Below are 25,939 nucleotides of genomic sequence, written 5' to 3'. Positions count from 1 at the left end.
TACTTCTACCTCTAAGCACTTAAGTACCCCCACATCTATTCCAATACTGTCCAATGTTAGGATATCTGACATGTGAACCAGCAAATACTAAGTGCCAGAGATTCTTTGGTGAGTAAGCTTTTCTGTTTCTTCTGCCTCCTGTGTTTTGTGGTCATTGTATGTAGAATACTTAGAGATGCAGAATGTTGGGGTGTTCGATGCAATGCAACCAAAGATAATGTACAATGTATGCATCAGTAGCAAAATTCTTAGTTGGTCAATAGTTGGCTGGTTCTAAATAGAGTGACCCTGTGTTGTATGTTTTTATTATCTTTTATTTGCTCATGTTTTGCTGCCTGCTGCCTTTGCAGGATTTCAGCATAATTCTGCTGTCTCTCACACTAATTGATACGTCTTCTCTTTTTCAGGCTTTTTCTTGATATGGACATGCCTAGGTATTCACACGTGCATCTCCTGCACATAAACATTCTTTACTGACACACAGAATGCTTTATGTTCGCTCTCTTGAACTGCTCTCTGCTGTCCCTCAGCTTTAACTGCTGAAGTGGCCATTGTTGTAGAATGTAGGAATGCCCTCCTCCTGTAGTCACCCTTCCACTTTCAGAATCTAGTGCATAGGCCACTGGAAATGTACCTGTCTGTCACATTCTGTGTGTCCCCTCTAACTCTGCATTGGACACTGACACAACCCCTCCCCTTAAGAGTGATGATACCCTGTCTTCTGCCTCGTTGCTGGACAAAACTGCTTCTGCATGACCTGTGTGCTGGACAGATCACTTTCAGCTTTTGACAGAGGCATGACAAGCAGTATGACTCAATGCTGCCACCCATGTAAATCACCTGTATCATTTGTGTATTATGTATTGTCTTTTGTTATGCTTTCTGTCCTGTATGCCTGTCACCATACACAACACAGAAATCCCCATTTATCCTGTGTGCACATAGAGACAACTTTGAAATTTGCTCATATTTGTAGAAGGTGTACAAGTTTGTTGACCAGTGGCCGGAGCTTCAGTGTTTAATGAGAAATGTTTACAATTCTTTTACTCACCAAGCCAGAGTCCCACCACATGAATGAAATGTCAGCACACTGCCAAACCTATCCTTTGCTTGTTCATCAAAGATTGTTCTCTTCTTCCCCGCCAATGATGCCTGTAGCCAGGTTCATTCTGAGAGTTAATTGATGTGCCTGTGCTTTGACAGTCACCTTTCTAATGGATACTTTCTTCCCACAGATTGCTTATCTTTCAAATAGATCTAGGCTTAAGCAGGAAAATACTTAAACAGTCAGTAGGGGGCACCTGTGCGACTCCGTCAACCACATTGTCACGTCATCATGGGTAACACTAGCCCTGTATGTGATGTGCCTGGTACATACACAGATCTGCTAGTGCCCCCACACCTCGAGTTCCCATTTGCCACACACCAGTGATGCTCCTCTGGCTCTTTTTGACACTTTTCTCATATGCCACCATGGTCTTGGTTTAAAATTGTGAAAAATGCAAGAGACGGATGTCGGTTATTGATCCGCACGAGCACTGTCTGGTGCATGAGTACAGATCACATCACATACGCTTGTGCCTCCTTTCATGTCTTGACAGAACTCCACTAGGGTGGAGCTGGGCTGAGTAGGGAGTTTTCTGTTTCCCCAGGACTAGCGAGAGTCATTACCTACAGGACTCCTCACTCCAGAGCCAGCTGTAATGTCTATATAGAAGGATACGTATAAGAAAACAAATCTTAAGAGGTATACGTGTCAGAGCCAATTCCTGATAATGTTGTTCTTCAAACACCAGTAGGTATGCCACAGGACTCTGTCCTTAAAACCAGAGTGAGGTAAGGAATGAATTGATTTCCTATTTTGAAAAAAGTTACAAGTACATAAACCCACTAAGGGCTCACCCCCAGCTATCCTAGAGGTTTTTGGTCAGCACATGGTGGCTATCTTCCAGCTCAGTCCAGCAAACACTGCTCCTCTGCTGAAAGGATGGCATTTCCAGCTACTCAAATTTTTTTCCTCCAATTTGTTTCATCTGCAGCCAGGTTGGAACGACTGGAGCTGATTTGCATAGCAAATGGTTACTTAGTAGCAATTTCTGTGTTCAAGGGGTACCAGAGTAATGGTCCTATATCTCCATCCCACAATGGTCTACTTTTTGAGGTGGTTGGTGAATGTTTCCCCAAAACAGTTTTCTAGTCCCACCCTGGAGTCTACAATTAGTCCTCACATCCCTAACAGGCTCTCTTTCAGCCACTTCATTCTTGCTCTTTAAGACTATTAACTCCGAAGATTATTTTGTTGGTGGACATAACATTCTCAAGTAGAGTGAACGAGTTACAGGTGTTCTCAGTTAAGTCACCCTACCCAATTTCTTTTCTAGCAAGAAATCTACTCTGGGGGTGCAATCTGAATTTAAACTGTAGCAAAAATTAATTGATCAGTATTTTATACACCTCATCCTCCCAAAGAAAAGGAAAGATTTCATCAACTTAACCCCAAAAGAGCTTTAAGTTTTTATGTGGTTAGGTTTAAAGATTGCAGAAAAGATGACCACAACGTTGTGGCGTTTACAGGAGCTAGATAGGGATAAGTTGTCTCCAAACAAACCATCTATCAGTAGATTATTCTCTGCATTTCTGAATGACACCAGCCAGGCTGCAACATGGACATCCCTACACCCTTTTTCATAGCATTACTGCTTGGAGTCCATGGTTTCTCAAGGTACTAGTTTTGGCAGAGTGGTCTGTTACGCTCACCTGGTATGCGCAGGGACGCCACCCAGCCGTGTTACTCGCTGGTATGCTTCTCAGCTTTGCCCTGATTTGGTCTGCGGGGAAGGTTCTGCCTGAAAATACAGGAGGACTGTGTTCAAGACTGACCGACTGGGGTAAGTATCCTCCCTCCACCCCCGTATGCTTTCAGTCCCTCTGGCGCCCTCTCCTCACCTTGTGATAGAATTAGGCGTGCTCTCCGTCCTGCCTTCTTTGCAGGGGCGCGTTGTCTTTCATGGGCGAGTGCGGTCCAGTTACTTCACTGACGCCGGCCCATTTGATATTGTTCAGGTAGGTCTTATTGCTGTTCTTTAGTTTTGTTGCTATCCTGCATGCCTTTCTTTGTTTAAAATGTCTCCCTTTTCTCCCTTAGGTATGCAGAGCTTCAGCGCGGCGAACTGGCTTGGTTGAGCCCCGCTGATAATTGATGGCTCATTAAGAGCGCTATGATGCGGTAAGTAAGCACTATGCGCAGCGCTGCGAAGTCGTGCCTTTGCTAACCTGTGTTTTCCTTCCTTGTAGGTCGCAGTGTTCTTCAGCGCGAGTGGAATGTCCGGAGTGGTGCCAGCCGAGAGGCGACCAGCCAGGTAAGCCTTTTGAGCACTTCGTAATTTGTAAATGTCTCTACAGCTTTCTTTAATGTTGCTTCTATCTTCCTCTTTCGGGTCGTTCTGTCCGGGAGGCGTGCAGATTCGAGGAAGCTGTTCTCAGTAGCTGCGAGTGGTTAAAGATGAAGACTGCAGGTAAGATGATGATGATGCTGCTGCTAATGATGTTCCTTTTGTCTTCTTGCAGGTTCTGCTTCCCCGAGGTTCGAGGGAATAGCTGGACACGGTGAGCGTCACGGTGCAAGCTGCAAAGTAATATGAAGCATGTTCTGCAGTCAGGGTGTGGTTTATATAGCCCAGGGAAAGTAGTTCCAGGCCTGCCACACCCAAAACACTAGACCGCATAGGTTGGTTCTTAGGGAACCAAGCTATGTGGATGCCTCCATGTTGGCTAACAATACAATAAAGTGGTTCCCAAGCACACTGTTGTGCATGGTGTATGAGCATGGCGCCGTAGGCGCCAGAACTGGCCCCATGAGGGCTTTTGAAGAGGATGCCAGGCTCTAGAGGCCCGAGTCCTGACTCCACCTGGCCAATGGGTTTGCCAGAAGGGGTTTTGGGCGAGGGTCGTGTCATGGTCCTGCAAAATGTGTTGATGAGATTGAATTCTTCCTTTATCCCTCCTCTCTTTTGGGTCTGCTTTACTACTATGGGATTTATATCCAAGACAAAGAATCTGTAGGCTGTGTTAATCCAGTTGAAGAATACATGCTTACCTCTGGTAATGAACAAATTACTTATCTAAAAAGTAATGTTCCTTTTGATGGAAGTTCCTCCCACGGATTCCTCAGCTATATCGGTATTCCATCTGTATTCACAAACGTTTCCGCCTCCAGGGGTTGCAGCTCGGTCCGACGCCTCTATGCGCCAGAGAAGACGTTGCGGCCAGTATTATATAGAGGTGCCATGATTTCAGTCCCACCCTTTTTTCCCTAGCACTCTGAAGCTGAGGCACCATAGAACCAATGGTGTACAAGCTTCCCACAACGAGAGATAGGTAGAGGTTGGGAGATGAGGGATACGTGGGACAAACTTCCATAAGAAAGAACACTACCGAGAGGTAAATAATTTCTTCTTCTAATGGATTCTTTCTTCCCACGGATTCCTCATCTATGATGGACTCCCAAAGCAGTACGTAAACCTGGAGGAGGGAGGCTGCAAGAACACCACCTAAACCAGAAACCGCTGCAGGACCGCCCTAAAACGGGCATCCTGGCCCACAAGGGAATCTAAGCAGTAACGCTTACCAGACGTGTGCAAGAACGTCCACATTGCCGCCTTGCAAATGTCCAGGACTGGGACTCCCCTCTGCAGGACAGAATGAGTTCTGAGACCATTAGGCTCATCCTTAACAGCGAGATCGTAGAATTCTGAGGTGCAGAGAATGATCCACGTGGACAAGGTTTGTTTGGTCACAGCCATGCCAGCACAAGCATCAGCATAACCAACAAAAAGCTTGTCCTCTTTCCTAGACTCTCTAGTACGAGAGATGTAGAACGTAATGGCCCGTACCGGGTTCTACAGATGGAATCGTTCCTCCCACTTTGAAGGGTGAGGTGTAGGAAAAAATACAGGCAGATGGCTCTTCTGAGAGATGGAAATCCAAGGCCATCTTCGGCACAAAGGAGGGTTTCACTCTCAACGTCCCCCTCTCATTGGAAAAAAACAAATAGGGGGGTACAATAATAAAGGGGCTCAAAAAGAGCACCCATCAGAATCGTTAAAACTAAATTGAAATCGCATGCCGGAACCACAAACTGGCGGGCGGGAAGACAACTGGTTACACAAACCCTGCAAGAACTACATAACAGTGCAGATTGTGAAAAACAATCCCTGTTCTGGGGACCTCTTGAATACCGAAATAGCGGCGAGGTAACCCATTACAGGGCCAATCTGCAGGCCCCACCAAAGATAGTAGAAAATCCAGCACAGAGGATCGAGGACAGGATAAAGGATCCAGGTCCCTCTCCCGGCACCAAATCAGACATTTCTGCCACCTGCGGGCATAAATGAATTTCAGAACGGACCTCCAAGCTGAAAGGAGCACATCAAGGACGCTATCCCACAAGTCCCACTACTTGTATGTTAGCCTCTCAGTAGCCAAGCATGACTCTTCAGCCTGCTGTGGTTCAGGTGGAGGATCTACCTCTGAGAGAGCAAGTCGACTCTCCTAGGAAGGTGTCGGGGATGGGAGATGGGCATGTCAGCTACTCTGCATACCACGTTCTCTGGGCCTACTATGGGGAAATCAGGATCGTCGTAGTTCTGAACAGGCACAATCTCCTGAGAACCAGTGGAATGGTAGGGATCAGTGGAAATGCATAAAGGAGGTCAAAAGTCCACTCAATTGTCAGTTTGTCCCCCAGTTCTCCCTGGCGAGGAAATTCCCTGGAGCAGAACAACTCCCATTTCCTGTTGACACTGGAAGCAGAGCGGTCCACTTGAGAAGTCCCCCAACAGCAGAGGATCTCCTCCAGAACTTCTTGACAGAGCTCCCCCTCGTGAGAGGCCGAATCCTGTCTGCTCAAGGCATTGGCTGTGACATTCTTTCCTCAGGCGCAAGCCCCATCCTTCTTTGGCACCAGAAATGGGGTGGAGTTAGCTCAATCCTGCTTTTCAACAGAATCTGACGGACATCCTCCTGTAAAATGGGGTCCAGAGACAAAGGGGGGGCCTGAGGGCTGTTCTCCGAGGGACACTGAAGAAATGGGAGGCAATATTCCTGCCAAATTATCCAAATTATCTGTAAGGCCCAAGAGTCGGCGTGGTCCTCAACCATTCCGGGCTGAACAAGAAGACTCGAGCCCCACCGCCACCACCGGTGACGAATGGCGAAGCCCATCACTGAAGTTTGGTGCCCCTCACTGGGCACGCCCTCCTCTCCCTTTCGGGAAGCGCCTGTGCCCTCTTCCCAGGGCAGATTTACCATGCCCCCTCGGGGCAATGACGGGAAAGGGACAAAAAAAACCTGCCCTGAGACGACTGCTGTGTGAAAGCTTTTGAACTGCTCGCTCCCAAAGACTTAACAGTCACCTTGGACGAGTGTACCTTGCCAGAGGGCGCCGTCAGCCTTCTCTCCAAAAAGGTTATGGCCGTCGATCGGAATATCCAGAAGCCTGGTTTGGAATTTGATCGCAAAGCTGGACATCCTCAGCCACGAGTGGGGCCTGACCACTATGCTAGTGGCCATGGCCCTTCGCATACAGTCCGCTGTATCCAGACCCGATTGTAGCATCTGACGTGCCGCCTCCTTACTCTCATAGTACAAGTACAGGAAGCCGTCTCTCACCTCTCCCTCTGGGACATATTCTGCTGCATTCGCCACTGCCAGTCAAAAGCTGAAGGAGAACTTCTCCATGGCGCAAGAGGCCTCCACGGCCTGCAGTGCAAGACCGCTTGACGCAAACACCTTCTTGCCCCATGCGTCCTACATCTTACTTTCCCTGTCCGATGGAAGGGACGGGAAGGTAGAACTCTTCATGCTAGCTTTCGCTGCCTAAACTACCAAGCTCTCAGGTAAAGCATTGGAGAAAGAAAGGCCAGGTCTGACAGAGATGGGCAGTGTTTCCTCACCAGACCCTGTGCGCTGCCGGAACAGATGTAGGTTTCTCCCACACCTCCAATTCGAGGGACTCCACTGCCACATTGAAGGGCAGGAGCCTCACTTTTTTGGGGGCATCGTCTAGAATATCGAAAAGTTTTTACTAAACTCTGGACTTGTATAGAGTAGATAGCCCCAGAGTACTGGCCACTTGAACCATCAAGTGCTGGAAGGTGGTATGAGGCTTTCCTGGGGTGAGGGCTGGCACAAAGATTCCATCTCCGGGGAGGTGTGGAGGCCACTGGCTCCCTGCAGGTCCTATGCCATGCCCGACATGTCCTCACCTTCCCCGTAGAATGCTTTTGGGAAATCCCTCCTCTCCCTCGAACCCATAGGTTCAAGCCCGAAAGGGACCTGTTCACCCTACTTGTCATACATGCTTGACATGAAGGCGTCCCTAGGGAGTGGAACGTATTCTGCAGAGCTCTGTCACCGATGAGGTCGAAGATGATGCTGATGCCAAGGCCGGCTCTCCGGAAGACAGGGCCTGTTGGTTCAGAGAGACCTCTTTCTCTGTCTAGTCCAGGCGCAAGCCCTTAGGCATGTAGGAGTGGTCTCCAGAGTGTGCCCTGCTGGTGACAGCAGAGGCAGTGGGACCCTGCCGGACCAGAGCTGATGGCACCATTGCCTGTGCAACAGGTGCAGAGGCTGGGCCAGGCCAAAGGACTTGATAGGAAAATGTACCTGCGCCAGACTCTTGGGGAACCCCATGGAGCGGTGGCTCATCTTTGAAGAAGACGAATGTTGGTGCGAAGACTCACTCAGGGAGTGGGACTTCTTTTGATGCTGCTGCTTCTTCTTGTCCTTTTTATTGCACAGAGCCGCCTGTTTCTTGGAGCGTCGTGTGACCGAGAGTGCAGAGCCTGACCCTTCCGCCTTGTGGATGAAGATCTTCTCTGCCCTCTCTGCAAGGACCATCAGGTTCGACTGGCATGACCCTCAATCCTGGTTGTCATGCTCCTCACCCAAGCGATATAAACAATTTGGTGCGTTTCCGAGACTGACATTTCCTGCCCACAGTCTGCACACGGCTTGAAGCACAAGGCCTTTAATGGTGTATTTCAAAAAGATAGGTAAGGTCGACAAGCGTATTGGCAACAGAGTGCATAGAAAAAAAGAACTGAGGTCACAGGGCAAGAGGCTTCTATAAATAAAGACCCCAATAGCATATCTGGTATGCACGGGGTACGTTGAGCCATCGCGCTGCAGCCCCAGGTGGCAGAAAGGTTTCCGGATAGCGATATCATCAATGAGGAATCCGAGGGATGAAAGAATCCATTAGAAACTCTTTGTGATGGATTCTTCTATTCTCCACCCACAAAGTCATCATTGCCCACCCGTTCTACCCCACATAGAGACCACCTAATTTTCATCAGAAGAGAGCTAATGTATCTTTTTTGGGGAGGTACAAGTTCCCTCAGCTGCTGAGCATGTGTGGGGAGGGGAGCTGAACTGAGATTTGCGAACATTTTGTGCCCTAGATTTGAGCCTGACACATTCACTTCTAGAGCCTATGAGTGGGCCAACGAAGAGGGTCAGCATCGAGGCACACCTTGCCCCCTGCTGGTGAAAAAGTTCTAATGCCACCTGTCATTGCCTATGAAATATCTCAGGTGTGGAAGGATAGTCCATCAAAAAGAACATTACCAGTGGTAAGTAACTTGTTCTACTACATCAACATGTGGGGTGGTGTGGGGGTTGCTTCCTCTCCACAGTGAAACCATGTGAATGTGGTTGTGAGCTCTACATAATGTCTGTAGCAGCACATTTGTCAGTAATTGAGAGCATTGTGGTGCGGACAGTTGCTCTCCCAAAACTGGGAGCTTTATCCCCAAGTCCTAGTGGAGATGTTGGCCTCCCGAAGGACCCTCAGGTGGACCTCTGCTTCTAGCTGCAACCAGAAGTGTGAGTTGGGGACTGGCGGACACATTGACTGTACTGTGGAGTTACAACCTCCCTCTCAGCTCTCCTCCCACTGGCTTGAGATTTCCCAGGTTCCCATCATCCTTGTGGTTATGAGGAGACTGTATAGGTTTGGATCCACTTTGATCTTAATATCTCCAGTTTTGGCCCAGCAGGAAATGGTACCCTAACATCCATATATTTCAGAACTGAAATATAGAAACTGCCATCTGAACTTGAGCAGCCTCAACCTTCATACCTGGCTACTGAGAGATTGAGATACAAGCGTGTGACTTGTCTGATGTCCTGGATGTTCTCCTATCCACTAGGAGACCATGGACCGAGTTTGTTTACCCCTACATGTGGCATACATTTTCCAACTGCTATGGGGAAAGGGACTAGACATTGTGTCTTATTCAACTTCCTTAAATCGTAAATTTCCTACTCTTTGGCACAGAATGTCCTTCAGATTGGTACTCTTAAGAGGGTGTATTTCCCAGTTTTTGAGAGATGTAACAAACATATTTTCACCATCTCAGTTTGTAGTTCCTATGTGGGATTTAGATGTTTTCTTACCTTCTTGATGGGAGCTCTTTTTGCACCAATGCAGTCATGATCAATGCTCGCTCAGCTTCTTTCTGGTTGCCATCACTTGGGCAAGGCACTGAGTAACATGTCAGTGAAGCCTTCATAGCTCTAATTTTCAAGAAGGACACTCTAATGGTCATACCAACTTTCCTGCTAAAGGGTGGGATGGTGTTTCATTTTACTCAAGATTCCTCTTCTGGTCTTTTTTTCCACCTTCTCATTCCTGCTAACCGGAGGAGAGATTCCATTTCAGGACCCTTCAAGTGCCTTGAACTTTTGTCTCCCGGACCAGAGAATTCCATGCAGACGTCTTTCTCTACATTGCAGAATAGTGTACTATGGGGAATAGGGAGGTTCCTGCATGTCTTTGGGCTAATTCAACTGGAGGTCTGGCTACAACCTCTGGCCTGCAGGGTGGTGTCCCTGTAAATGACATCTATTAGGCTGCTGCATAGGCATCATTCCACATGCTACCTAAACATTTTTGCCTGGATTTCTTATCTGTTCGGGTCACCGATTTCGGTCAGACCTTGTTCCAGAGATTTCTGGTAAAGGTGACAGTACTACATTTGGAGGAGCCAGGAGAGTGAGGAACAGGACCTTTGTGGGAGAAAGGTATGCATTTGAGGATGGTGATGTTCTTTCTGATGGCTAGGTAAATTCAATAGATAGCTCATAACCTGCCTCCATACCTGCTTAACCTTCATGGAGACTGGAACCTGTGGTAGTTCTGCAGTTACTCAGCCATTGATTCTGTGGCAGGTTTGGTGGATCTAAGTTCATGGGGTGCAACGCAAATCCATATATTCCACCCCTGGTTTCATATGCAGAGTTATGGGTGCCAAAAAGACTGAGCAGAGTCGGTCTGCTCCCTGATGGTTCAAAACATTTCTGAAAGCCAGATTTACACCTCAGAGGATAGTTCTAAGATGAGAAATCTATGATAAGACTTATCCATCTGGCAGACAATGTGTTTCAATGGATTGCCTTCCTCCTGCAGATTCTTCATCTGATGGATATCCTTATCCAGCTACGCTGCTTTGGAAATATTTTCAAAAGGGGGTATAGTGGACCTCGACTCGGCCGTCAATCCGTCTTGCTCGGTGCTCAATCGTCGGCTCTGGACATAACATCGGATATATATATACTCCGTCACTATGCCCCATACCTCTTTTTTTTCTGCGTGCTTTACATGCTGCTTAAGGAACACGTTGAGTCTTCGACTCTATTTGACGTTTTTCATCAGAAATTCAGATTTGTGTTTCTCGATGAGAGATGTCAGTTGCCAAAGTTTGGGGATCCAAGCAGTGTATCGACTGCCACACCGAAATGTCTGTTTCTGACCCGCATGAGATATGCCTCTGGTGCCTCGGCACGGGTCATGACACGGAGGGGTGTGCAATGTGTGCCAAAATGCAACCGAAATCTTTGTGCGATCAGGCTGCAAAGCTCACTCTAGGCCGACCGCCATCAAAATCTCTGGCACATTCGACGATCTAGTCCTCGGATGCTGAGACCGAGGGGCTGAACCCCGAAAAAGAGAAACGTCAGCAAAAGAAGAAACAGTCCCATTCTAGGAGCCACACTTTCTCCTCCTCGTCACACAAGGTGAAGAGGCACCACCGTCACTGTCAGGACCCCCGATTCATCGACGGAAGGAGGTAAGCCATCGGCTGGGCCTACCACTCGACAGGAGTGGGAGGATTTTCTAGAACCTCCACTCTTGAAATGTTTAAAAAAAATGCAGGTGTCCACCCCCCCAAACCTCCCCCCGGCGCCCCCACCCACTGCCCCCAAGCAGCAAGTCTTGGAGGCAGGAGCGGTGCTCAGTGTTAGCGACCCCTTACAAGCCCCAATGCCTACGCTATCGTCCTCATGGAAACCTTCGGGTCCCCTCTCTCCCACAATGATTTTTCAGCACTATGTCGACCATCTTCGATGCCGATTACGCGGATGGCCAGGGAAACTCCACTTTTGGAACTGGCACAGGGGCTTTACAAGGCCAGCAGTTTGGATACTTCAACAAACTTGGAGTTCCAGCAAAGTCAGCCCTATATGCACAACCATGCCAAGTTCAGAGCATTGGTAGAAAGAGCGTTTGACACTTTGGGATTACAATCTTCAGCAGTGCCAATACAAGGGTACAACTTGACGGATATACTGGACGAAGGTCCGGTTATGGAACGCAACATACCTCTGAACCCGGCGATCACCAATCCTTTCTCTCGTTTTGTTTCCTCTTCGCTAGCATCCGAGGCCGGCCCCCTCACACTCCACAAGACACTTTGGATCTGCTGGACATCGACAGGCTTGAAGAAGTTAAGGTAAGCCCTCTTGGGCTTGGTGCAGACCGAGGGGTGCTTTCCACCGGAATTCGAAGCACTTCATGATTTATTTCATCAGTTGCTTAAATTTCGTTTGTTTGCAACATGGGCTCTTTGATTCCTTTGTTTTCCCTTGTGGTCCTTATTTGTTTCTGGTACCCAACACCTTCCAATATGGCCGCCCTACTCAGACACCGGAGTGCTTGTGTGTCCAGCACCGATACTGCTGTGATTGGCTGCCCCGCCATACTTCTGAGTAGGGTTGTAACGGTATTACGGTATACCGTTAAAGATACCGTGAACCACTTAATTGAACAATAATAACCGTCACATTGTTTATACCGGTATACCGTTCATACCGTTAAGTGTGCGTTTCAATCTGATTTGGAAAGGCTGCAGTAAGCAAGTTCTGCGCAGTCTTGGTCTTGCACTGTTGGATGTGCCGGCTGCCAAGTAGTTTCAGTTTGAGCAGTTTTTAATGCCATTCCATAAACCACACGTGCCTGACACAAAATCAACATGTTAGCAATAGGAAGAATAAATACAGTGCCAAGAAGGAAAGGGGTTTACTTTTTTTTATTTACATTTTTTTTTTAAAGCGCTCACACAGCCCCAGGGCATCGAGGCGCTGTTAAAGAAATTGGTTTTGTTTATTTTGTTGCGTAATTGTTTTTGTCTTAGTTGCATATTTATAACGTGCTTAAACACCCAGAGGTTTCTAAGTGCGGACCCAGGGATCGAACCTGTGTTGCTTTGTGTCGTCTTGCTTCCAAGGCACGCACGTTGCCGCTGAGCTATCCTCCCGGGACTTTGGGTTGGCGGCTTTGGGGTTTATATATTTATAATGGATAATGTTTTCTAAACGTATGACAATGGCGGATTTCCCTGGTTCTATCATTGAATTTACATATAATAAGTCACACTGCGAAATTTAATCATCTCTGTGGGTATTCCCTGCTGCCATACCAAAGGGTAACATGTCCGTGATTACTGAACACCTTTTGGCCCAGAAGTAAACTAAAGGCTGTAACGTAAAGAGAGAGTGCGTGTGTGTGTATGCGCACAAGCGTATACTACCATCAGACTCCATTGATCTGTGGCATGCAGATTATCAATATGGCAACATGTTCATCTTCACCAGTAGCCAGTGGGGGAGCTAAAAGCCTAAATGACCACTTAAGAAAAGCTATTCAGTTTGCTTTACCAGTCGCAGCAGGGCCCCACCTCCCCCTCCTCTCCACACGTGTGTTTGTGTTTGGTGCAAGCAAGGGGTGGCATTTCAGTGGAAAGTATGTTGAAAAGCCCAATTCTGGCCCTGGGTGCATGGTTTTGTTTGTGATGATAAATCTGACAATTTATGACCTTTTAGAAAATATTTGTTAAGATTAGTTCACTCCACCTGCTATACCGCGATAACCATGATATACCGTCATTTGGCAAGAAGGTTATTGTACGTCATAAAACTAATACCGTGACACCCCTACTTCTGAGCCAATCATTGGAGCTGGAAGGCAAACGCCGGCCCCCACCAAAGGCCCACTCTTAAGGCCCCTGTCTGGCGGCCTCAGTTCCTTCTCTCCTTTCGTTTCCTCTTCGCCAGCATCTGAGGCTGGCCCCCCTCACTGCAGATACCTGCTACAGTGCCTCTCCTCCTCTAAAAGTCACCCTGGACCTGCTGGACATCGACCGTCTTGAAGCACGTAAGGTAAGCCCTCTTGGGCTTGATGCAGACCGAGGGGTGCTTTCCACCGAATTCAAAGCGCCTCATGCTTTATTTCATCAGTTGCTTACATTTAGTTTGTTTTCAACATGGGCGCTTTGATTTCTTTGTTTTCCCTCATGGGCCTTATTTGTTACTGGAACCCAACACCTTCCAATATGGCCACTGTACTCACTGGCACTAGAGGGCTTGTGAGCCCAGCACTGATGCTGCCGTGATTGCCCGCCGAACCATACTTCTGAGCCAATCATGGGAGCTGGCAGGCGAACGCCAGCCCCCACCAAAGGATCACTTCTAAGGCTACTGCCTGGCGCTGTCTGGCACTTGAAGGCGCCCCCATATGCCGTCTTTCCTTTTATCTTCACCCTGAACTTTCGCTTCCGCGCTCTACACAATCATTGTGTCAACAACTCACTCAGGTAAGCACTCTGCTTCACCTGCCTGGACTTGGCATCTGCTCTTGACTCACTACTGACTGGTATCCAGTGGCTATATCGTCCTTAAGTCGCTCTCTACCTACTTGCAGTGGCCACTCACTCAAATGTATTTTTCCAACAGTGCACACCCCCATTATAATGGTTTCTAGTGATTGCAGTGACATTCGAATCTAGATGGGTTTTCCAACTGTGCACACCCCCCATTGTAATGGTTTTTAGTGTTTATGGCTTAGGCAGGCTCTTACATCCATGCTCCTATTGCATTATGTGCCACAGGTAAACTCGACCTTTGGAAGCGCTGCCGGACATCCATGTACCCTCCAGCCTATCTCTGCCTCTAAACATCTCCTCCTTTTGTCTGTCCCTTCCCCCCTCACTCCCCACCCCTCTCTCCTCATTTATGTCAGCACTTGCATTCTCTGAAATGCTGTCATGCCTAGTATGACAGTTTTGTTCTATGTTTCTGTGTAATACAATGGGCCTCATTACAAATCACCCGGTATGGAAACAACGGTGGCGGTAAACCCGCCGCCACCGTTGTTTCCATGCCGGGCGATCACAACTCCTGCAGGCAGGAGGTGTCACTCCTGCCAGGTCTGACCTGGCGGGTTTAACACCGCCCGCCTGCAGGCGGACGAGGAAACACCGGCAGCATTACGAGATCATTGAGTCCTATAGGACTCAATGGGAATGGGGATTAACCCCATTCCGCCTCCGTGATTCCCGGGAAACCCGGGTTGTAATGCCCCGGTAATTCCGGGAATCACGGAGGCGGAATGGTAATACGAGTCTGGCGGTAACCAGGCGGTTTTACCGCTGCGGTTACCGCCGGACTCGTAATGAGGCCAAATATCTTGCTGTTGTATGTCTGTACCACTGTAACGCTTATAGCACTTGCTCATTCTGAATGACTCAAGGCCCAGTAAGACTGTTTACTGCATTTTCCCCTTGCCCCATCCCCTGCCGTGAAGCGCTTTGAAACACTTGTCTTTGTGTATAGGTGCTATACAAATTACCATTCCCCCGGTCAGCTCTACCATGACCGGGTAGGATAGGCCGGCAAGAGGGGACCCTTCATTCCTCTCCTCTCACCCTTCGCCAGAAGGGCTTGTCGTACAAGCTGCCGCAATCGCCGCCAGATCAGTTTCTTTGACTTCGAATATGCCTCCTGACAGAGAAGCAAAGAAAATTGATGCCCTTGCCAAAAAGGTGTTCACATCAGGCAGCATGGACCTCAGATTTTGCTAAGTACTCCTTCAGTCTCTGGAAGGCAGTGAAGAATGCTTCGCAGTATATCCCTGAGAGGGAAATGCGCAAGGTCTTCATACAGCTGGTGGAGAATGGGAAAGCGATGGCCAGGCAGTCGCCGGTGAACGGGCCTGGACGTGGCTGACTGCGTGGGCCGTTCAATGGCATCAGCTATAACGCTGAGGAGTCAGGCCTATTTGAAGTCTTCATGCTTTTTGCTTAATGTCCAAAGCAAGTTACTGAACATGCCCTTCGAGGGCGAATTTCTTTTCTGTCAGAAGGCCGATGAATCCTTGCAGCGATCTTAGTTTCCTTAAATTTCTGTAAGATCACTAGGCCTGGCAGTGCAGCCGGCCAAACCTGCCTTCAGCTTTGCCTCTAGGGCCAGTAGCTACAGGCGATATGTTCCTTATGGCAGGAAAGCGCAGCTGCCACCGGCCAAGCAAGGGAAGAGGCATTTCTAGTGCTCCAGAAGGGGGGCTTTGAAGGTTTGAAGGGCCAACAAGCAGCGATAGCATTGGGGGCGACTCAGAGTCCTAAACTGCTTTGATTTCCCCTCCCACAACTTACCGTTTGGTGGACGGTTGGCAGAGCATTGGCCCCAGTGTCAGGAGATTACCTCGGATGCCTGGGCCCTACAGCATATTCAGTGGGGTTATTGTCTGCCCTTATTAAGAAAACCACCACCACCAGAAGACCCCCACCACCTCCAATCCAACCAGGACAGGAGCTCCAGGAAGAACTGCAATCCCTGTTGTTGAAGGGTGCCGTGGAAGAGGTGCATCCCGAGCAGAGAGGATCGGGTTGGTATTCCTGGTACAGCCTGGTGCCAAAAAACAGAGGAGGTCTCAGTCCCATTCTGGACCTCGGGGCTCTAAACAAGTTCCTGAGGAAAGGCAAATTTAGGATGATGACGTTGAGAGAAATTCTCCACGCTCACGAACTTCAGGACTGGCTGGTGTCAATAGACCTGCAGGGTGCCTATTTCCATGTGCCGATACATCTCAAGCACAGGAAGTTCCTAAGATTCCTCATAGGGGAGAAGCACAATCAGTTCAAGGTGCTTCCCTTTGGGTTGACCTCTGCTCCAAGGGTCTTCATCAAGGTCATGGCAGTTGGTGCGGCTCACCTCAGGCGATGCGGGGTCCATGTATTTACTTACCTGGATGACTGGCTCTCATCTGGAAGACACCTGCCTAGTACTGCTCAGGCTGGGCTTCTCCCTGAACTTGAATAACTCCCATTTGATGCCAGTTCAAAGGCTCCAGTTCATCAGAGTAATCCTACACACTGGGGTAGGGAAGGCGTTTCCTCGCAAGGAGAGAGTTAGCAACATAGCACAGATGGTGCATTTGTTTCAGAATCATGCCACCTTACCAGCAGCTTCCTTCCTCCGCCTCTTAGGTCTCATGGCCTCCTGTATTTGTCTAGTGTTGGAGGCCAGACTGCACATGAGATCCCTTCAGTGGCTCCTGAGGGACCAGTGGTCTAAGCACGGATCCTCTCAGTGTGTCCAACCAAGTGGTACGCGACATTGACTGATGGGACAGGCGCAGCAATCTTATGGCGGGGGAACTCTTCTGGACTCCTTGGTTTCAGGCCAGAGTGGTCATGGATGCGTCTCTGAAGGGTTGGGGTGCCTACTGTGAGGATTTGCAGGTGAGCGGCCTGTGGTGAGCAATAGAAGCCAGGTGGCACATCAATAGGCTGGAATTACGGGCCATCAGGTTAGCCCTGAGGGCCTTTTCCCCCTTCTCTGAGGGAAACATGTCCTCATTTTAACTGACTACACAGTAGCCATGTACTACCTCAACAAGCAGGGTGGTGTGAATTCCCTCCCCTCTGCACAGAGGCAATACAGCTGTGGTTCTGGTTACTGGAGAACCAAATCTCGGTCTCGGCAGTTCATCTGGCAGGGACGGAGAACACTTTGGTGGATGCTCTGAGCAGGCAGAGCATGTCCTCACACTAGTGGGAGGCGCGCCAAGACGTCCTAGAGGAGGTATTCCGTCTCTGGGGTACCCAGCAGTGGATCTGTTCACCACAGAGTCCAACAGGGAGTACAAAGTTTTGCTTGAGGCAATTCCCAGCGAAGGACACACTGGGGGACACGTTTCTGGTGGACTAGACCTTCTCTCTACACTTTGCCTTCCCTTCAATTCCTGTAATTCCTTGAATTCTCACTAGGTTTAACAGCTTTCGAGCAACCATGATCTTGATTGTCCTGGACTGGGCGAGGAGAACATGGTACTCTGATCTCTTGGATCTGACCATCTGTCCGCCTCACCGGTTGCCTCAGCGTCCAATTCCCCTGACCCATTTGGAAGGTAAAGTGCTTCCCCCGACCCTGGATTCCCTCAACCTACATGTGCAGCTCTTGAAAGGATGAGGTATGATGACTGGGACCTCTCTGAGGAGGTACCTGAGGTGTTGATGGCTGCACACAGACCTTTTACAAGATTTCTGTACGTGTACATATGGGGAAGATTTGAGGCGTGGTGCAAGAACAGTGAGATTGATACCATCTCTTGACCCACCACTACAGTGATGGAGTTCCTTCTGTCACTGGCCTCAAAAAGCCTTCAAGTTACCACAGTCAAAATATAGTTGGTCGCCTTGTCTGTGTTCAAAAGGTCCCCGGACCAAGGTCTTTCTTCACTATTCCGGTCATGGCCCAATCCCTGAAGGGCCTTTCCTCCAACTCCCTTTGTTGTCCGAGATTGGGATCTTAATCTGGTTTTGACCTGTTTGATGGCGGCTCCGTTTGAGCCCATGTACTCATGTTCCATGAGGCTGTTCTCCCTTAAAACAGCCTTCTTGGTTGCAATTACATCGGCCAGGGGAGTTAGTGAGTTGCAAGCATTGTGCTGCAAACCTCTGTTTCTACGGTTCTTTTGTGAGAAGGTTTCTCTGAAAGTCAGACCTGGGAGAGAGCCCTGTTATCGAAGGGTGCTGTGGAAGCGGTACGTCCCGATCAGAGAGGGTCGGGTTAGTATCCCGTATTTTGTGGTGCCCAAGAAGGGTGGAGAGCTCCGTCCCATCCTGCACTTTGAGGAAGGACAAATTGAGGATGGTGATGTTGAGAGAAATTCTCCCCGCTCTCGAACTTCAGGACTGGCTGGTGTCAATAGACCAACAGGACGCTTATTTCCATGTGTCGATACACCAAAAAGCACAGGAAGTTCTTAAGGTTCCTCATAGGAGACAAGCATTATCAGTTCAAAGTGCTTCACTTTGGGTTGAACTCTGCACCAAGGGTCTTCACCAAGCTCATGGCGGTTGTTGCAGCTCAGCTCAGGCGATCCGGGGTCCATGTATTTCTGTACCTGGACGACTGACTGATCAGAGGGAAGTCGGCGGGCAGGTTTTGTTTCATCTAGAGGACACCTGCCTCCTATTGCACAGGCTGGGCTTCTCCCTCAACTTAAAGTCCCATTTGGCTCCAATTCAGCGGCTCCAGTTCATCGGAGCAGTCCTAGATACCCGGGTGGGGGAAGGCTTTTCCTCCCGAGGAGAGAGTCAGCAACATAGCCCAGAAGGTGCATTGGTTTCAGAACCACGCCACCCTTCCAGCGGCTTCCTTTCTCCGCCTCTTGGGTCTCATTGCCTCCTGTATTTTTCTAGTGCCAGAGGCCAGGCTGCATATGAGATCCCTCGAGTGGCTCCTGAGGGACCAGTGGTCTCAACATCTGGGAGCGCTCACGGTGTCCAGCCAGGTAGTCCGCGAACTTGGGTGGTGGAACACCCCCAGCATCTCTTAGCGGGGGAACCCTTCTGCTCTCCTTGGCCTTCAGGTGCATACCTGAAGGGTTTGGGCGCCCACTGCGAGGATTTGCAGGTGAGCAGCCTCTGGTCTCCATCGGAAGCCAGGTGGCACATCAACAGGCTGCTGTTGTGGGCCATCAGTTTAGCCTTGGAGATTTTGCACCATCTCTCGGAGGGAAGCATGTCCTCGTCCTGACGAACAACACTGTGGCCATGTACTACCTCAACAAGCAGGGTGGTGTGCACTCCTGCCCACTTGGGAGGGTAGCTCAGGGGCAACGTGCTCGCCTTGGAAGCAAGTGGACACAGAGCAAAACAGGTTTGATCCTCGGGTCTGTGCTTAGAAACCTCTGGGTATTGAGCGTGTTATAAATAACCTTTCATATCATTATCACTCTGCACAGAGGAAATTCAGCTGTGGTTCTGGTTGCGAAAGAATCAAATCTCGGTCTCTGCAGCTCATCTGGCGGGGGCAGAGAACACCTTGGCGGATGCTCTGAGCAGGCAAAGCAGGGTCTCACACGAGTGGGAAGTGTGCCATGGGGTCCTAGAGTAGGTCTTCGCTCTCTGGTGTACCCCAGCAGTGGATCTGTTCGCCACGGAGTCCAACAGGAAGTGCAAACAGTTTTGCTCGGAAATTCCCAGCGAACGGCACACTGGGGGCCCGTTTCTAGTGGATTGGATCTTCCGTCTCCACTGCGCCTTCCCCCCGATTCCAGTCATTCCTTTGGTTCTCAGGAGGTTGAAGAGATTTAGAGCGACCAAGATTTTGATTGCCCCGGACAGGGCAAGGAGAATGTGTGAACTCTGATCTCCTGGATCTGACCATCTGTCCACCTCAACGGATACCCAGGCATCTGGATTTCCCAACCCAGTCGGAGGGTCGGGTGCGCCACCCGACCTTGGACCTTGGATTCCCTCAACCTTCATGCGTGGCTTTTGAGAGGTTGAAGTATGATGACTGTGACCTCTCAGAGGAGGTACTTGAGGTGTTGCTGGCTGCACACAGACCTTCTACAAGGTCTCTGCACACGTGTAGGTGGACAAGATTTGAGGCGTGGTGCAGGGAACGACCAAGGTTCCTTTTTTTACTATTCCGGTCATGGCCCAGTTCCTGAAGGGCCTTCTCAACAAGTTTACGCCAATCCGTTTGTTTTGACCTATTTGATGGCGGCTCTTTTTGAGCCTATGCGCTCATGTTTTTTGCAGCTGTTATCCCTTAAGACAGCCTTCTTGGCCGCAATCACATCTGCCTGGAGGGGTAGCGAGCTGCAAGCCTTGTGCTGCAAACCTGCTTTTCTGAAGTTCTTTTGTGAGAAAGTCTCTCTTAAAGTAAAATCCAGATTCCTTCCTAAGGTGGTTTGAGTTTCATCTGTCCCAGTCTATTAATTTGCCTGTCTTTTACCCTCCTCCACATCCCTCGAAAGAGGAACAGCGGTTCCACTGCCTTGATCCCAAGAGAGCGTTACATTTCTATGTTGCTCCCACAACCGAGTTTCAGAAATCAGACTAGTTGTTCGTGGCTCTTTCCTTGTCTAAAAAAGGCCTTGTCATCACTAAACAAATCATGCCACGTTGGATTATTTTTTGCATAGCTGAGTGTTACCAATCGGCAGGCAAGGAGCTTCCAGCGGGCATCAGGGCCTCTACAGCCCTCCAGAGAGGGGTTCTTGTTAGGGATAAATGCAGAACAGTCACTTGGTCATCCTTGCATGCATTCACCAAGCACTATGCCTTGGATGTTGCACAGGGAGCTGATGCACAGTTCGATATAGCGGTTCTACTGAATCTACTTGTTTAAATCTTTCTGCCCTCCTCCATTATTCTGACTGCTTGGTGAGTCTATCAAGATAAGGAATCTGCAGGATAAAAGCAATCCATTCAAGGTGAAATTGAAAGATCATTATGGTGAGTAATTTCTCCTTCTAAGACAAAGGCATTGACCTATTCTCCCGGCCTACTGTTCCTGCTTAAAATTTAAATTTATTTTTGATTTTCCAAATGGGAGCCCTGGATTTATGTTCATTAAGGTTACCCACCCTTAAGGTAACATTTCTGGTGGCCATTACCTCTGCTGGACGGGTGAGTGACGTCAGGCGTTCTGTTAAACCTCCCATGTTTTCTAAAGATAAGGTGACTTTGAGAGTGAGACCATCGTTCCTTCTCAAGGTTGTTTCAGGCTTTCTCTTTCAGACGTTACATCTTCCTGTGTTTTTTCCTCTGCCTCACCCTTCAAAGATGGGAGAGCGACTGTTGGCTGCACCCGGTGCAGGCCTTCAGCTACTATGTCTCTCCGACGAGGGGTTTAGGAAAGATGACTGTGGGTTATGCTGGTGTTGCTGCTGGTGAATGCCATGTCATGGTGAATGCCTTGAGCAGACACCCTTCGGCCTCCCATGAATGGGGGCTATGCCAGGAAGTTTCTTCCACTGTGCAACTCCTCAAGTGGATCTCTATACTTCCAGTGTGAACACTGAGAAGAGGACCACCAGCAACCCCAGACACGTGTTTCGGCCTTGTTGGGCCTCAGTGAAGTGAAGCTGAGCCTCTCTAAGCAACAGTGAGCAAGGGGTCCACGTCTGGATTACCCTGGGTTACTGGGTGAAACCCCAAGTTTTACAAAATTACAAAGGCACGTGGGACCCCCTATACTGACAATGAACATGGGTCTAATACCCTGTTCAATGGGATTCATCTTGCCTTATTCTAGTTGGTCTTTAAAGGATTTCTCTGGGTTTTCCCTGTTATCCAATCACTAGGCAAGGATGCTGTGAATGGAGTACGTGGAGGAGATGTTACTGAGGACCTTATTAAAGTCGGTTTTGTTCCCACACTTCCTGTTGGAGGTAACTGATCACAGGGTCTGGCCATGCAGTTTGGTTGGAGGCTTTAGCACTCAACTTGCTAAATTTAAGGGGTCCCTAATTTATATCAGTTGAGCAGGATCCCCACCTGACCCCATATGTGGCGTGGTGGAGTAAGAAGGCTGACGAGTTGGTATATTTTTGGCTATAGACTTTCATTTAAATGAGGATGACCTACCTCTCCCTAAGTCCAAGGGGGTTTCCCAACCTCAACACAGGATAACTCAGGTGCTTATCAGGATGTAAATCAAAAGAAGCCAAAATACCATCCTCTGTCTAAACCTACTACTCTATCCCTACCACCAACAAATAAGCTAAGACGAAAATATTTCAATGAACTTCTAATCCAAACCATCGGGAGTTAACTTAACAATAGTCTCTTGCGATAAGGTCTGATTTCCCAAATATCCTTATACCAGGAGAATGAGTTTCTTCTCCTGGTCTTTTTGGAAGTGGTCTGGAGATTGTTACTTGATAATCATTTGGACAAGTCTTTAGAAGTCTCCTTAATTCCTCCCAAGGGTTTGTGAACAACTGAGTTAGGACTTTATCAACTCTTCTTCTTATTGCTGGAGATTTGTCAGGACTTTTTATATCTTGGCTAATAGGGAGATTGCTCCCTGACAGTGCTTGGTTCTTCTGGTATCTTTCACATATGCTGGGTTTCCCACTGTGACAAGGGAGTTCCCTCCCGAAGCACTGTTGAGGTTTATGGCTTTGTGGGTCACCACTGGGATGAGGGAGATTGCTCCAGAGGAATACTTGGCTCTTGAAGCTTTGTTTCAAGGGGATTGGGTCCTCCGACGTATTCCATATCTTTGACAGTAATCACCACAGCGGTGCTGCTTTGGAAAATTTCCTACGTCGATGCGCCGTCCCCGAGGACCTCCTCCGACGGCCGGCGTCACCCAATGTGATAAGTAGGACGCACGACGCCTGTAGCCTCAGTTCCGTTTTTTCCGCGAACGTGTTCGCTTTGTGAATCTCGGTACGACTCGACTCTTTGGAGTTTCTGTTGTAATCTTCTCGGTTCTTTGAACCTGTTCGGTTTTGTGAAAAAGCCTTTTCGTGACAATGTCTACCTCGTCTTCAAACCCGCGTCCGGGCTTCAAAAAATGCGGGGACTGTGGGTCCAAGATGTCGGTAACGGACTCGCACGACGCCTGCCTCTGGTGCCTCAGGGAGGCCCACGACACGGATGACTGTCGACTGCCAGTCGCTCACGGCCAAGGCCTTGCGGGAGCGCAAGAAGTTGTTGTCGGTAGGTAGGGTGTCTAAGCCCCGGAAGTCGGGGTCTGCAGGGCTTTCGACTGATGAATCGAGAGGCAACTCTCCGAGTCATCGTCGGAGGTCCAGTGGGTCTCCTTCCAGGAGTCGGTCTCGCCACTCCTCTGCCTCATTCCCGGAAGCGCCGGCATCGGTCGCCTTCCCCGTCCTCTTTTGAGGACTCCGCCCGTCGGCGGGTCGCTTATCCCACCATGCAAGCGACACCGGAGGAATGGGCTTCCTTCGGGAAGAAGATATTAGTGATTCTCGAATCACAGGGCACCGGTCCGTCCGCGCCTCCGAGTGGGGTTGGTCGTGAGACACCGCTCGCACGCCTTCGGGCTCGGGTTGACGGCATGGCAGAGATCCCGCTCGGACAAGGGTAACCGTTCTCGGCATGCCCGTTCCAGGTCCCAGTCCTCGACGCGCTCGAGACCACGTGATCCTGTGCAGTCTTCGAGGAAGACGTCGACGCCTGTGGCGCCGAGGTCGTCGACGGCATCTCTCGAGGCTCCGCCTCCGAGGGGGTCATCGACGCTGTCGGCGCCTAGGTCAACGAAGGACACGCTCGGAGCTCTGGCTTTGTGGCCTGTGTCGACGCCGTCGATGCTGGCGGTGCTGCGGCTGATGTCGACGCCGATTCTCTCGACGCCAGCACCGATTTGTTCGGCGCCCTCAACGCCTTTCGAGGCGGTGGTGTCGGAGGGGCCCCGTGGCACGGGGGAAGCCCCTACAAAAGTTCTGGCTAAGGTCAGGCATAGCCTTGGTCCCCAGGTGTCTTCTTCTCACCGCCTGGAGTACATTTCAGAGGTTGATGAGGGCTCTGATGAGGGCTTGGTTCCGGATAGGGTGCCAGATGAGCTTCTCTCGGGACATAGCCAATTTGAAGACCTGAGTCAGTCACTGCATGATGCCAGTGGACTGGACACCTCTTTGGAGGTGGAGTTTTGTAGGCCTCAGCCTGGCACTCATGCCGATTCTTCGTACCGGCGCCTTATGTCTCGGGTCACCGAGTACTTGGGATGGTCGGCTCCCCCAGGGGAGTTTGTTCAGGATGATCTTACAGACATCCTCGATCGTGGTCCCCCCACTGACCCGGTACTGCCGTTTCCTATCGCTCTACAGAGAAGGGTTGCGGCGGCTTGGACTGCTCAGGAGAGTCGCCCGGCAGTGGGCAAGTCTTTGTTGCGAAAATACCGTCCAGCCAGTAGCGACCCCTGCTACTTGTCCAGGCACCCAACTCCGGAGAGTTTGGTGGTGCAGGCGGCTACCGCCCCGGCAAAGCCGGCGTCGTACCCTGCCATCCCTCCGGATAGGGACGACAAACGGTTTGATGGCTGGGTGAAGAAAGTGTTTTCTTCAGGGGGTATGGCGCTTCAGGCAGCCAACTCCGTATGTGCCTTGTCTCGTTTCACACACACTCTGTGGAACTGTGTTGCATTAGCGGCTGAACATGTTCCCGAAGTGGACGAACGGGATGGTTTCGTTGCTATGGTTCAGGATGGCAAGGATGCCATGTGTGAGGCCGTTCAGTCGGGTTTGGACATGGCAGATTGTGTCAGCCTGTCAATGGCGGCGAGCACCTTAATACGCAGGTTTGCGTGGTTGCGGAAGTCGGGGTTCGCTCCTGATGTACAGTCCCGGCTCCTCAACATGCCCTTTGACGGTGAACATCTTTTTGGCAGCAAGGCTGACGAGAGCCTTGAGAGGTTGCAGACCTCCAAAGCTGCAGCAAAGTCGTTGGGCGCTGCAGTTCGACAACCTCCGCCTTTTAGTCCTAGGGGACAACAATGGAGGGGAGGTTCCTTTCGTTATTACTCATCCTTCAGTAAAGCGAGAGGAGCTGTCAGTCAAAGAGGCCACCGTAGGAGTACCAGAGGTGGAAAACAGGGTACTCGAGGTTCCAAAGCCACTCGGGCAGTTGCCTCTTTGCCCTCAGGCAACGCCACAGCCGCTACCATTCAGTCATGAGGCCATGTCCCATGGTTCGCCAGTTGGGGGAAGGCTGGCGCAGCATCTTGTAGATTGGCGTGCCATTACTTCAGATGTGTGGGTTCTGGAGATCATAACCCACGGCTACTGTCTTCCCTTTTGGGCAGAGGCCTCACGACAATCCACCTGGGAACCTCTCTTTAAAGAGTCTGGATCCGCTCCTTGCGCAGAAAATTCAAGCCCTGCTGGAGAAAGGCACCATAGAACTGGTGCCTGTAGCAGAGAGGAACAAGGGATGGTATTCCCCTTATTTTTTGATTTCGAAGAAAGACGGGGGGATTGAGACCCATCATGGACTTGTGCGGTTTGAACAAACTCCTACGGAAGGACAAGTTCAAGATTGTCACCCTCAAGTCCTCCAGGCCCTTCAACTTCAGGACTGGTTGGTGTCTCTCGACCTCAAGGACGCTTACTTCCATGTGCCAATCCATCCCAAGCACAAGTAGTACCTGAGGTTCGCGGTTGGCGACTCGCACTTTGTTTCGGGTCCTGCCGTTCGGATTGACCTCTGCCCCGAGGGTTTTCACCAAGCTCATGGTGGTGGTGGCAGCACATTTTAGGAAAGGGGGGATTCATGTCTACCCCTACCTGGACGATTGGTTGATCAGGGGGAGCTCTCCCGAGCAAGTCCTGGATCATCTGTCCGTCACCTGCCACTCCCTTCACAAGCTGGGCTTCTCCCTCAATTTAAAGAAGTCCCATTTGACGCCAACACAGCGGCTCCAGTACATCGGAGCAGTGCTCGACACATCCCTGGGGCTGTGCTTTCCTCCCCAGGTGAGGGCTCTTCACATTCAGCAGATGGTGCACAAGTTTCATCTTGCCCAGACGCTCCCGGCGTTCGAGTTCTTG

The 25,939-nt window shown here is 49.8% G+C and overlaps 1 protein-coding gene across 24 annotated transcripts in view; it reads left to right on the top strand.

The window, feature by feature from the left end:
* The window catches only part of KIF1B (kinesin family member 1B), a 2,119,562-nt gene that overhangs the window by 1,789,629 nt on the left and 303,994 nt on the right, over positions 1 to 25,939 (top strand). For 16 of the 24 annotated variants that reach the window (XM_069609972.1, XM_069609971.1, XM_069609973.1 and 13 more), the window contains one exon: positions 408 to 434. The exons of the other annotated variants lie outside the window; for them this stretch is intronic. In XM_069609972.1, the coding sequence (XP_069466073.1) occupies positions 408 to 434 (27 nt within the window). The remainder of the gene's footprint in view (positions 1 to 407; positions 435 to 25,939) is intronic. 24 annotated transcript variants of the gene reach the window in all.

The sequence above is a fragment of the Ambystoma mexicanum genome, chromosome 8 (assembly GCF_040938575.1).
Source record: "Ambystoma mexicanum isolate Mex_15411 chromosome 8, UKY_AmexF1_1, whole genome shotgun sequence".
Taxonomy (NCBI): domain Eukaryota; kingdom Metazoa; phylum Chordata; class Amphibia; order Caudata; family Ambystomatidae; genus Ambystoma; species Ambystoma mexicanum.
This window is presented reverse-complemented; position numbering and strand designations above follow the sequence as displayed.